The sequence below is a fragment of the Pelobates fuscus genome, chromosome 2 (genome assembly GCF_036172605.1).
Source record: "Pelobates fuscus isolate aPelFus1 chromosome 2, aPelFus1.pri, whole genome shotgun sequence".
Lineage (NCBI taxonomy): Eukaryota > Metazoa > Chordata > Amphibia > Anura > Pelobatidae > Pelobates > Pelobates fuscus.
The window spans coordinates 36,263,390-36,278,343 of record NC_086318.1 but is presented as its reverse complement, the minus strand read 5'-3'; the positions used below and the strand labels follow the sequence as shown (position 1 = coordinate 36,278,343).

Below are 14,954 nucleotides of genomic sequence, written 5' to 3'. Positions count from 1 at the left end.
TTTGAATCCTGTTTTGAAATATTGAAGCCTGAAGAAGAAAATATGAAATAGATGCTTAGGAGACAACGTGAAATTCTTTGTTTTTGCCTTACATTAACCAATTCTGTGTTCAATCATACATTATAATTTGTTGTATAAACCATCTGTGTTGATCATATGACCTCTCAATCAGTTATAATACAATTAATATTTTATTTTGCAATTGTTGTTTATTTTATCATTGTCTGGCAACATGAACATAGTTATACTGGTTAATAATTTATGCTTTTAACAGACAACCAATACTTTTATACAGTTCCACTATTTTTCATTTTAGCCACGTGAAACACCTGTACAAGCTCCTACGAGATGAGTTTTACACATTTCTCAATAACTGGTGTCCTCTTTGCCTTGGCTGTTTTGTACCTTCTTCATATACTAAAATTATGGATTCAAAACATTGGAAAAAATCTCCCTCCTGGACCCAGAGCTTTGCCCTTAATAGGAAATCTGCACATGATAAACCTAATGAGGCCATCCCAGGCACTTATGGAGGTAACCTTTTATATTAGTTTTTTTTTTTGTTTGTTTGTTTGTATATACAACAAGATATTCGGCAGTTAAAACATACAATGTTTTCATCTCTAATGCCTCTTATTTAACTATTTAATGACTGGGGGACTTAAATATTTCAACGAATGAATTACTGAAACATTACTGGCATTACACTACGTTTTTGCTGAATTGTGATTTAATTTCTCTAGTTATGTGTACCTACATGTTTTTATAAATTACATAAAACTTTTGAAATTCGGAGTGGATCAACTGATCAAATGTAACTGGTGCAGGCATTTTTTTCATTCAAAAATCTTTCACTATGTCATCCATGGCAGTTTTTGGAAAAATTAATTTAACACTTTGGTAAGTAAAGCTATGTCAAGATGCAATTATATTGAACTATTGAACTACAATCAACATAGCGCCAGCATAGTCCATGGCACTTTACAATTATTGAAGTTCAAACAAGCTTACAATCCGTGAGAATTTATTATTTTTTTTATCTTGCTAATTCCTTTTTTTTTTAATTCATATTTTATTGAGAGTTTTTGTTTAGGGTTTGAGGGGTACAGAAGAGAAATAGGGTGGGGAGGGGAGGGTACACAAATAAGGATGTGAGAGTAATAAGTACGCTGGATTTCTTAGACAGTACATTATATTAGTACACATACAGGTTCTGGTACAGTGACATCTCAGGCATAGAAGGCATATAAATGTGGTTACAATATCACTTGTCGTTTCAGTTAGCATAATTTGTACACCAGTTTTTTTTTTTTTTTATAATCGTATTCCCTGTAATAAAACCAGTTCTAAAGTCCTTCCCTGTTAATGTATGTAAGGAGGGATTGTCTATGTTTAGGCTATGTTATGAGCCCCCCATATCAGGGATTGTTCAGGACGTCTGCAGACTCAGTGGTTAATTCCAGTTCAGTCCATCTTTGCCAGTTATAATGTGTAATCATGCTCTGTTTACAGGCAGTGTTTGTGAGTAATTCATATTTAATGAATTGTTTGATTTTGTGTTCTAGTGCAGATGATGATGGGCAGACTGCTTTTTTCCAGTTGCAGGCTATCAGGTTACTAGTATCATTAACAGTAATAGTTGTTTGTCTGCTTGAGATATATGGTTTGGAATCAGTAGGAAAATACTCATCTTAAGTGTGATCGTTAGTTGCACATTTGTAAACTTTGTCCAGACTGTTTGGACCGTGTTCCAGAGTGGTCTAATAGCTTTGCAGTCCCACCAGATGTGGGACATTGTCCCTCTGGTTTGTTCGCACCGCCAACAGTTGTTAGTTGTGTTGGGGTATATTTTGCTCAATTTATCAGGTGTATAGTACCATCTATAAAGGATTTTTTTGTGCACTTCTATATATGAATAACAAGTTGTAATCCCCATTAGGGCTTGTATAGATGTTAACCACTGTACTGCTAGAAAAAGAAACTTACTTGGAAGAATCCCTTAGACTATTAGGAGATATTAGCACCTATAAAACTCTACCAAAAGATCAGACTAATGATATTAAGATCACCTATAATGTATTAATTGACAAAGGAAAAATGCAAGGTATTCTAAGTAAAAAATAATTTAATTTTCTTAATGTACAATTCCCAAAAATACCAATATATTATCATCTCCCCAAGATACACAAATCCATAGATAAACCACCAGGCCGCTCCATCATTTCAGGTATTGGCTCCATATCTAGCAGGTTGTCACAGTACATAGACGACTGTTTACAGCCAATTGTACAAAGCTGCCCGAGTTATTTAAGAGACACCCTCAATATTTTACAGGCCATAGAAGATATACAGTGGGAAGACAAATATTTTTTGGTCACGGCCGACGTCAGTTCTCTTTACATGGTTATTGCACATGATAGAGGCTGTGAAGCTATCAAATATTTTTTAATGACATCAGACATGTTTCCATCTACACAAGTAAATTTCATACTGGAAGGGATCTGTTGGATACTTACTAACAACTACTTTTAGTATAACGATGAGTTTTACCTGCAATTATGTGGTTCGGCGATGGGCACCAGATTCGCACCCAGTTATGCCAATCTGTTCATGGCATTGTAGGAACAGAGGCACATTTTGGAACATCAAGAATGGGCTGCGAATCTGGTGACCTACTGCCGCTATATCGACGATATCTTCCTAATATGGAAGGGAGACGAGACATCATTGAATAACTTTTTGGAACACCTTAATGACAATGGTTGGGATATTATACTTACTAACTCCTATAGTAAGGAATGTGTCAAATTTTTGGACCTCAATATTTATATAGAGGGTAATCAAATCAAAACTAGTACATTTTAAAAAAAAGTTAATGTCAACAGCTACATTCAAGGCAACAGCTGCCATTACTCCCCATGGCTCCTAAATGTCCCTAAATCTCAATTTATGAGAATAAAAATAAACTGCACTGATAATTATAAATTTCATGAACAAGCAGAGAAAATATTGGTGATTTTAGTGACAAAGGCTATAATGACACACTTCTTAAAAAAGCATTTCAAGATGTCGATTTACAAGATAGGCAGTCACTAATTAGATACAAAGAGAAAAAACAAAATACGTATGAGGAGACGGTACCGTTTATTTGTGATTTTAATTGCCAGAGTGAACAATTGAAAAAGATTTTAATTAAACACTGGCCCATTTTGATGAGTGATGAGGTACTTAACCAGATTCTCCCAGTAAGACCGAAAGTTGTCTATAGGGGTGTTTCCAACCTAAAGTGTGATCTAACTCAAAACTACTCTTTAAACAAAAGTAGAAAAAGTCAATTTAATGAATCTAGTGGGCTTTATGGTTGTGGTGTATGTAGTGCTTGTAAAAACACCAACAGCCATAAGCACCACCTAACAGAATTTCAACACCCTCAAAATAGCAATAAAAAATGTAAAATGAAAGAGATTATTACATGTTATTCTAAACATGTGATTTACATGATTTATTGTGGCCTTGCTTATATAGGACGCACCACCCGTCCTTTACAGATTAGGATACAGGAACATGTGTGTGATATCAGGAAAGGTTACATGATGCACAGTTTATCATTGTACTTTAAAATGAATCATAATAGCGACCCGGGACAAATGACTTTTTTAGGAATCCAAAAAGTTGATTTTAACTGGAGAGGAGATGACATCATCAAAAAAATGGGCCAGACAGAAATGAAATGGATTTTTAATCTAAATAGTATGCAACCTAATGGTCTTAATAACGACTTCGAGCTCTGTCATTTTTTAAAGTAAATTTTCCCTATTTTTAAATTTTATTATTGATAATATTTATCTAATCCTCTTTTATCTATTTCTTGTTCTGTATATATTACTTACTTGATGGCTATATATTTTACAAGATCGATATACGTGTCCTATTATAATCTATATGTTTACAATATAAGCTAGCCATATTTTCTGCTGTATTATGTACTTTGCACTTTATAATTCTCTATACATTTACTGCATTCTGTCAGGATATTTATATCTGCAGACATTTTGTGCTAAAATAGAAATTGAAAGTGTATATTGTCAGAGTCACTCAGAACAGAGCAGACTCCATTTTGGATTTCGGACTAACAAAGAGACACATAATTGCCTTTTTGTAACTAAACACTAGCATGAGCTAAGGAATGCATTATATAAACAAACCAAGTGATACAATGAGGCAGAGGGATAAAATGCTATGTCTAAGTGTTAATGGTATAGAAATAATTATAAACGCAGACATTAGTGACAGAGAAGATTAGTAATTAATTTTACTTTCTAAATTTTACAAGGTCCCATTGTAAAGTAAAAGTTGAAATTAAGTTTAAACTGTCAGTTTTAGAAATTACAGCAGGAATTGTCGACGCACTGTCTGGAGAAAAACCAAAGAAACGGTTTGAACTGACAGCAAATTTAAGTAATAGGTAGTCATATAGATAAGCCAAATGACGTCAAAATCGTCATCAGGAAAAGTTAACTGTTTCCTGGATAGGAAGGTTTAGTGAGGCAAGACTGCCCTCTATAGACCAAAAACCTAAATTGCAATCTGCAGGTTGACCACACCTTCAGTTTCCTATTGGCCTTATGAACTGATGACGTACAGAGAATCTTTCCCTTTAAAAGTTAGGACAAAGGGAAGAAGAGTTAGGAGTTGAAGTTGGAGTTTGGGCTTTCAGATTCGGACATGCAGAGAGATGACAGATATTCACTCTGGGACTAACTAACATTCAAACTCTCTTGGACCCAACTCAAGAAACACTTAGAATTTTACTCTTACTTTCTAAGCAACACTATTTTCCACTATTACTTACACACCTCCATTCAATCAATCATACACGCATACAACCAATCCTGGGACTACCTACTCATCTGATGAGAACATCTACTTAACTGGTAATTATGCTGGCTTTATTTAATTAATCTAAATTAATTAAAAATCTAATAGCATGATATATGACTGGATAAATCACGGTCAGATTTCAATATTTAAAAATCTTAGTTAACTAAAGAATATATAGTTATAAACATTCAATTCTGCAGGTGGAATTAAGTATAATTATATATATATTGATGTGATATTATCACGTGTTAGCATACCAACGTTTTTTATCCAGATGTATTGATTTGCTCTAAAATAAGATAAGATATTTTTTTAGGCAAATTAAAATTCGGCTTATAGAATCTGGTAGATTATGCTTATTGGATGGTTCCAGGATATGATTAATGAGCTGGTTTAAATGTTATTTTATTTGAAAATTACATAAGAATTTGTTAAATGCCTAGGAGGATCTAGCCAGCATTGAAAGGGTTATTCAGTTAACTGTTAGCCAAGGTTTTATGGCTCTTCGCTGCACTGTGTGTGAAGTTTTACTTTCTGTCTGAAGTACCTCATAAATCTTGTCTTGACAATTGATGCTGTTAGCCATTGGAACGTGTTTTATCATAGCCATTGTATTGCATACTCATGTTATACTAAATATTCACTGATTATTATCATGCATGCTGCCTAATACTAAAATCATTATTATTTGTCACAATAAATTATATCTATTTTTATAACAAATTGTGATTTTATTTGTATGGAATACATTTCACTTACATGATACCGATCTTCTAGATCTAAGAGAATTTAAATAGTGGGCAATTCTCGACTGTTTAATATTATCATCCCATAAATATCCCCACAATTCATGGGCAACATGATTTGCCGCCGAACGAAAGTGAACACCAATCAAGCGGGCGGTGTAGGAATTTAAGTGCCGCCCATTCAGGAAGCTATTTCATCCGATCGAGAAAGCCCTACAGCGAAACGCGTCTTGGACCATCAAGGAAGATCTACACATTGATTTTATTATTGGTATATTCCCATTGTGGTTTTTAATTACTTTTTTTTGTAATCCCCAATAAATTGTTATTTTTTATATACACTACATGTGTGGATCTTCCACTGCTTCCTGGATCCTGATTTAAGAGGGCTAGTGCCTCCCTTAAAGGCACAGAGGCATCTATACATAGAGCCTAGTATAACAGGCTCCAATTCAGGTGAGCACTTTTCATGCACTGTTGCTCTTGATGTGTTCTTCTTACATATATTCCTACATCTCTGAGCCGTTTATCCAGAGGAGGTTTGGCATAACCATATATACCTAAGGCTGCTGTGATTTGAGCATATCTCCAGGCTCTTCACCATGTGAGTTGAATATATACTCCCCCCCTCCATTTTTATCCATAGTGCATTGGCATACTGCACCATTATATGTTTTAACTTTTTTTCTAGTCCTATTATACCTACAAGTGATATTTGATTCCCCCAATACAATTAGGGGTAAGACATTGAATTCAGCGCTCCACTGAGTGATCTTTTTTGTGGCGGTACTATCCACCAAGTTCACCTTTCTATACATCTCATTATTGAATGACAAATTACATTCTTTTTCCCATTGTTTAAGGTAAGTGAATTCAGGTGCGGGTGTTTGGCTCTGTAATACTGTATAGCTCAAGGAAAGGGATTTGTTTTTGATCGGGACCTTTTGGCAATGATCATATAACCTCTGGATCTCCTGCATGGGGGGCTGGGGGGATAAGACTGGGTGTACCACTCTGTCCAAGATTAGGCTTTTTAATTGGCGATATGGAAAAATGAACGATAAAGGAAGATTGAAGATTTTTGTAGTTCTGGGAACGGTAATATAGTTCCTTGTTTGCATACGTCTGCTATTAGGTGTGCCCCTTTTCTCTCCATTTGTGCAGAGACAGCCAATGGGAGATTGAATGAAATGCTGTAATCGGTGCCCTAGAGGAGAACTTTTCTGTCGTTATGTGGTTACGGTGTCGGTGGTCCCAAGCTTGAATTAGGTATTTGGTAAGAGGTAGGGGTGCGATTTGCATGGATCTCAGCTTTTTAGGGGTCCACATGTGGTCTAGCACTGTGCCTTTAGGGCTGTACTCATTTTCTATATCTATCCATTGCAATGTGTGCTTTATTTTTATTGCATTTTCTAAGATCACCGCTCTTTAGTATGACAGAATGTTGGGAAATCCCATGCCTCCTTCTCTGGCAGGGGCTTGGAGTAGCTGCAGGGGTATTCTGGGTCTTTTCTTCTCCCATATATAGGACGTAAGTATTTTCTGAATTTGTTTGCCTAGAGTGGGTGAAATGGGTAGTGGGAGCATTCGGAAGGTGTATAGCAATTTCGGCAGTACCATCATCTTTATGGTGTTTATCCTTCCTAGCCATGATAATTTCACATCTCTCCATTTATGAAGGATGCTCTTACACATTTGTGGAAGGGGGAAGTAGATAAGTGTGGTGATTCCTCTGTATGTGGCTGCTATTTTGACACCTAGGTATGTGAGGTGCATTTGTCTCCTATCGAATGTGTATGCTTGTTTCAATGCTTGTACTTGCTGTGTTGAAAGTCGGATTGGGAGAGCTTGTGTTTTTGTCTGGTTTAATTTGTAATAAGATATTTTACTGTATTCTTTTAATGTATTGGTTAGGTGGGGTAAAGAAGAGTCTGGATTAGACATGGAAATTAGGACATCATCCGCGAACATCGATAGTTTGCAGATCGTGTTTGACAGGGAAATTAATTTTATGTATGGGTTATTTCTAATTTTATATGCTAATGGTTCCACAGATAGCACAAATAATAGTGGCGACAGTGGGCATCCTTGACGGGTTCCATTTGTGATTTGGAAGGGTGTCGAGAAGAACCCTGCATTAGTGACTTTTGCTGATGGTCCTGCATATAGTGCTTTTAAGATTTTTGCATACAGTTTAGTATCACAGTTTAAAAGAGAGATGGGTCTAAAGTTTTAGCATGTGTTGGCTGGTTTGCCTGGTTTGGGTAGGGGGTAGAAGGGCTACTAAACTGGTTCATGGATTGCAGGATAAAACTTACCAGGAAAGGTTAAAGGATCTTAACATGTATAGCTTGGAGGAAAGACGAGACAGGGGGGATATGATAGAAACATTTAAATACATAAAGGGAATCAACACAGTAAAGGAGGAGACTATATTTAAAAGAAGAAAAACTACCACAACCAGAGGACATAGTCTTAAATTAGAGGGACAAAGGTTTAAAAATAATATCAGGACGTATTACTTTACTGAGAGGGTAGTGGATGCATGGAATAGCCTTCCAGCTGAAGTGGTAGAGGTTAACACAGTAAAGGAGTTTAAGCATGCGTGGGATAGGCATAAGGCTATCCAACTATAAGATAATGCCAGGGACTAATGAAAGTATTTAGAAAACTGGGCAGACTAGATGGGCCGAATGGTTCTTATCTGCCGTCACATTCTATGTTTCTATGTGGGATTGTAGCATGTCAGCTGGCATGTCGCCTGTGAAGAAGCAGTGGTTAAATAGGTTAATAAGATGTGGTGATAGTGTATCAACGAAGGTTTGATAATAAATATTTGTGAGACCATCTGGCCCTGGTGATTTATGCTGATGTAGCTGTGCGATCGTCTTTCTTAGTTCATCTGCCGTAATCGGTTGTTTAATGTGGTCTATTTCATCTTCCTTTAGTGTGGGTAGAGTCACTGTATCCAAGAATTCTTTCACTTGTGTTTAAGTCAGTGTGTGTGTGTGGGAATTGTCCTTAAGATTATATAGAGTGCTGTAATAATGCGAAAATTCGTCTACGATATCTTGAGGATTCATACGTTTTTTCTTGTCAGAGGTCAAGATATGTGCTACTCGTGAATTAGTTAGTCGCGTTTTAAGTTTAGAGGCTAAGGTCGCCCCTACTTTGTTCCCTTGGGCGAAGAATTTGTGTTCATAGCGTTGTAGGATGTGGTAAGTTCTGTCTATTTCTATCTCCGACAATTAGATTTGGAGGGACCTTAAGGTATCATAGGTGGCCTGTGACGGGTTGGACTTGTTATCGTGCGTAAGTGTTGTGATTTGTCGAATTAGGTCATTATATAATTGCAGCCTCTTTTTCTTGGCAAAGCTAGCATGTTTGATAAGTGAACCCCTAATCACTGCCTTGTGCGATTGCCAGACCGTTTCTATGGGGGTGTCGTCCGTGGTGTTGATAAGAAAGTATGTGTCTAGGTCTGCTTTGAGTTGTGTAATAATTTTAGGGTCACGCAAAAGGGATTCATTTATTCGCCATGACCCTGTCCCTTTGTTAGGACATTTTGTGCGCAGCGTAAGAGTAATAGGGGCATGATCAGACCATGTGATTAGTCCTATGGTTGAGGATTAAATTATAGGGTTTCAAGAAGAGTGTAGTAAAAACCTATCTATTCTTGAGTAAGAGTTGTGGGCTTGTGAGTGGAATGAAAAATATTTTTCGGAAGGATGCAATATCCTCCATATGTCTATATATCCCGTGTTGTGTAGTTGTTTGCGGATGATGTTTGAAGAGGCGGTGCGTCTGTTTACCGTTTTCTGGGAAATATGTGAACTAGATGAGGAATCTATGTTGTTGTCTAAGATCAAGTTTGTGTCTCCTCCTATGATCAAGGTTCCAAATTTGTGTGTGTCTGCTAGATTGAGAAACTTAGTCAAGTATTCTGTTTGGTTCACGTGTGGACCATCAGGGCCGCCATCAGGGGGTGACAACCATGACGGTTGTCACGGGCCCGGCGGCTCTGGGGGGCCCGGACTGCTCTGGCAGTCCTGGGCCCCACTTTCCCTTTCTGCACACATAGATAGCGAATTTCGCTATCTATGTGGGCAGCCGCGGGCCCCCGGCTCCCTGTTACCGCAGAGGGGGCCCAGCACACTGCCTGTTCTCCTCTCTTCTCTCCTCTCTTCTCTCTTGCCATGGCAACGCTCCGCGGGTCTCGCGAGAGTTATTGGAAGAGAGAAGAGAGGAGAACAGGCAGTGTGCTGGGCCCCCTCTGCGGTAACAGGGAGCAGGGGGGGGGGGCACCGGACCACCAGGGATGGAATCTCCCCCTCCCTGGACCAGATAAGCAGGGAGGGGGGAATAACATTTAATTAAATTATTTTTTATTTTTTTTATTTATGTGAAAATGCCCCTTCCTCCCCTTCTGTCTGCTTTGGACTAATACTCTCATTATGCTAAGCCATACACAACTTGATGACCTCAATGTGAAGATGTAAATGTAATAGCTGTTCTGGTATGGTATTTTATCTGAGTGCTGTGCTGAGCAAAACATATAGAGAATCCAAATAATGAGTGTAACCTTAAGCAATAGCTCCAGGCTATCCTACCTTACACGACAGCAGAACAACCTGCAATGTATTATTTGGCCAGGGTTGCCATATGGACTGCATACAAATCAATAATACTCTGCAGGGAAGTGATGGCTTAACCTCCAGAATTCCTGATCATTTGAACTACACTTCACATAATGCTCTGCCAGCCATTAAAGGGTGTACAGACTACAACATCAGGAGTGCCAGAGGGTTAAGCCATCACTGAAGAAGAGAACATTTTCTGATATAAATAGCCTTCCCAACTGTAGGAGGACACTCAAAGGGTTAAATTATGTGTCTTGTGATGAAACAGTCAAAAATTAATTTTGCTTGTACATCAGACTCTTGTATTTTGTTATGCTACAGAACATATACATTTTACTCCCCCCCCAGATTGCACATTTACACACACACACACTACATACACTGACACAACACACACACTACATACACTGACACAACACACACTGCATACACCAACACAACACACACTGCATACACTAACAACACACACTCTGCATACACTGACACAACACACACTGCATACACTAACACAACACACACTGCATACACTGACACAACACACACTCTGCATACAGTAACAAAACATACACTGACACAACACACACACACTGCATACACTAACACAACACACACTGCATACACCAACACAACACACACTGCATACACTAACACACACACTGCATACACGAATACACTAATACAATACACACACTGCATTCACTAATACAACATGCACTCTGCATACACTACACACTAGCACACTCACTGCATCCACTATACTGACATTTGCTACACATTAACACACTCTGCATTCACTACACTAACACACACTCTGCATCCCCTACACACTAACACACTCTCTGCATTCACTACACATTAACACTCTGCATTCACTACACTAACACACACTCTGCATCCGCTACACACTAACACACTCTCTGCATTCACTACACATTAACACACTCTGCATTCACTACACTAACACACTCTCTGCATTCACTACACTAACACACTCTCTGCATTCACTACACATTAACACACACCCTGCATTCACTACAAATTTACACACACACTACATTCATTACACTGACACACTCTGCATTCACTACACCCTAACACACACTCTGCATTTATTACACACTAACACACACTCTGCATTCACTAAACTATGCACACACTCTGGATTCACTATACTGACACACACACTCTGCATTTACTACACTAACATACACTCTGCATTAACTGTACACACAGCATCCACTACACAAACATCCTGTATTCACAGTACACACACTACATCCACCACAAATTGAAACACTCTGCGTTCACTATACACAGACACTGCGTCTAATACACACACTACATCCACTACAGACACTGCATCCGCTAAACACATTTCATCTAGTACATACAAACACTACATCCACTACACAAACACACACTACATCACTGTACACACACTACATCCACTACTCAAACACTTTCTGCATTCACTACACTAACACACACTCTGCATCCACTACACACTAACACACTCTGCATCCGCTACACACTAACACACTATCTGCATTCACTACACATTTACACACACTCTGCATTCACTACACATTTACACACACTCTGCATTCACTGCACTAACACACACACTACATTCATTACACTGACACACTCTGCATTCACTGCACTAACACACACTCTGCATTCATTACACACTAACACACACTCTGCATTCACTAAACTATGCACACACTCTGGATTCACTATACTGACCCACACTCTGCATTAACTGTACACACATCATCCACTACACAAACATCCTGTATTCACAGTACACACACTACATCCACCACAAATTGAAACACTCTGCATTCACTATACACAGACACTGCGTCTAATACACACACTACAGACACTGCATCCACTAAACACATTTCATCTAGTACATACAAACACTACATCCACTACATCACTGTACACACACTACATCCACTACTCAAACACACTCTGCATTCACTATACACACTGCATCCGCTACACAAACACACACACTCTGCATTCACTGCACAAACAGTATCTAATACACACACACACTACATCCATTACACACATTCTAATTCACTTCCACTATAAACACCACATTCATTCCTGCATCATTGTCAGCGGACTAGGTAGGGTGTGGGCGGGCCCGGGAGGCAGCCCTGTGGACCATAGACATTTATTAATGTGTAGAGTTCGTTGTTGATTAGGCATTGGACTAGAAGGGAATGACCTTATTTGTCACCGATTTTTTTGTGTAGCGAGAAGGCTATATCTTTGTTAAATAAGATCGAGACTCCTCTCTTTTTTTGAGTAACCTGCATGATATCCAATAGGGTATTGTTTGGAGGAAAATTTGGGCATGTTAGAATTTAAGAAATGGGTCTCTTGGAAAAAAGCGACTGTGGCTTTATCTTTTTTAGCTTCTACAAGAGCCAGTCTCCTTTTAAGTTAAGCCCTTTGGTGTTTAGAGATAAAACCGTTATAGCCATTGATGTGAAATATTTCCATGTTTTTGAACACTATTATTTTAACCATGTTAGTGAGCCTTTTTGTTCTCTGGGTTGTGGTCCCATGTATGCATAGGAAATTTGGAAATTTCGAGCCTTCTTGTTGGAGTTTGGGTATATGGGTAGGTTGGTAAGTGGTAGTCACTTTTAGCTTAATGTGACCTCCGTTGGTGTGTCTCTTTAGTTTCTGGGTTATTTCAGTTGGTTGGCTGGAGTGGTACCATTGATTACCCTCACTTACTGTGACCAAGTTGGGCGTATGTGGGAGTTGCGGTCGGGGGGGGGGGGGGATATAGAACAGGGGAAAAACTATGTACAAGATAGTTATCAGAAAAACTGTATCTGACATTACTGTGAAGGATAATGGCCCTATAGAGCATACATGGGTGGGAGGGTGGGTTGAGAGTACAGGTGTACCTACAACTCATATGTCTATATAGACTCAGGTTATCAAACATCTTATTGCTTGTCAGTGTATTTCGTTTCTTACATTTTAAACCTTCAAAAAGCATTATAAATAAGCATTGTCTGTTATTCTAGGCATTCAAATAGGTATCATTCCAAAAACATTGTCACAGAACAGATTATCTCATGCTCAGGTATCCTGGCGTTATGGCAGGGTGACCTTAAAGGCTTTGCTCAGTTCAGGAGGTTTAGAAAAGCTCATTGTCACTTGTGTTTCTTTCCTGTGGTCCAATTTTTTGCGACCTTCGTAGGCGATTCGTGGAGGGTATGGGATGGATTAGCTTTATCTTGTATTGCAACATGCAGATTCCATTCCCCCAGCAGCCTAGCTCCCTCAGACTTCGAGTGGTGTTCGGCTCCATTTTTTTTTATGAGAAGGCGGGTGGGGTATCCCCACTTGTAGAGAATGTCTGCTTCGCTTGACGCTCTTGTTATACCAGTTCCTTGCGTTTTGACAGGGTCGCTGCTGATAGGTCAGTGAATAGCTTCACCCCTGCGAATTCCATCGGTATTGCCCCTGTATTGCTTGCTGCTCTCATCACCGCTTCTTTAGTAGTAAAGTAATGAATACGTGTGATGACATCCCTGGGAACAGCGTTAGCTAGAAATTTAGGCTTTGGTAAGCGATGGATACGATCCAGGCGCAGATCTTCCTTTGTAAGGCCTGGGCACAACATTTTAAACAGGCCGACAGCAAATTCTTCCAGTTCAGAGGGTTTGATCTCTTCCCGGGATCCCACGAATGCGTATATTGTTATGTCTATCTCGATCGGCTACTTTAGCTTCCAAGCGTGCGAGGTGTGTTTCTAGCGCTTCACAATTTGCAGCTAGGTTGTTGTGGGCATCGATAATTTCTTCCGCCTTGTCTTCTAATGCTGACGTGCGCTCACCAATTGCTTTAATATCAGCGTGTACATCCCTGGCTAATTTAGCAAATTCCGCTTGGAGGGTTTGCTGCAGGTCTTAGAGCATCTTTTGGAGAGCTGTTTCTGAGGCAGGGGCATCATTTCCTGCTGATATCGATGTGCTGTCACTTCTATCTGAGCGGGCTGTAGGTGAACTTGTGAACTAGGACATTTGGAGTGTTACCGGTCACATTTTTGCTTTTTTTGGTGCCCTCTTGGACATGATGGTATCCAGTCACCCCGGGATATGAGAATGTCTCGAATAAGTAGGTACTGTGGGTTTAGTCACTGTTTATCTGATCACCCTCGTTGGAGCTGACGGCTCAAGCGGCGTCTGTGTCCATTAGCTGCCAGGCCACGCCCCCTTATTTATTTTTTTATGAAAATTATAAACAACAGAGAAGACAATTTTATGTTTTGGGTTCCAACTGTTTTAAGAACTTTTGTTTATCCATCCATGAGGATTTGAAGTATACTGATATACATCATTAGCTGTCTTGTTAGTAAGGTGGTCTCTGGCTAGGATTGAAATCTAGGCTTAAGGTGTGGGCATGTCCTAATGTATTTTTCTTATTAAAATTGAAAAAGTATTTTTCTTTTTACATTTTTATTCATGGACCCCCACAGCTTACTCATTTTGAATTACTCACAAGTATACATTCAGGAGAAACTTGAAGAAAGGATACTGGTGATAAGACATTTTGTATGTAGTTTAAAAACAATAAATCTGCTCCTACCCACAAATGTAGATGCATTGCCAATTAATGGATTGGAATTGGTCAAATTATTGTT

At 38.8% G+C, this 14,954-nt stretch overlaps 1 protein-coding gene across 1 annotated transcript in view; it reads left to right on the top strand.

Moving 5' to 3' along the window:
• The first annotated feature begins 348 nt into the window (after positions 1-348).
• Positions 349-14,954, top strand: part of LOC134586528 (cytochrome P450 2K6-like) — a 41,793-nt gene continuing 27,187 nt past the window's right edge. The window contains exon 1 of the mRNA XM_063442088.1: positions 349-534. Coding sequence (XP_063298158.1) covers positions 349-534 — 186 coding nt within the window. The remainder of the gene's footprint in view (positions 535-14,954) is intronic.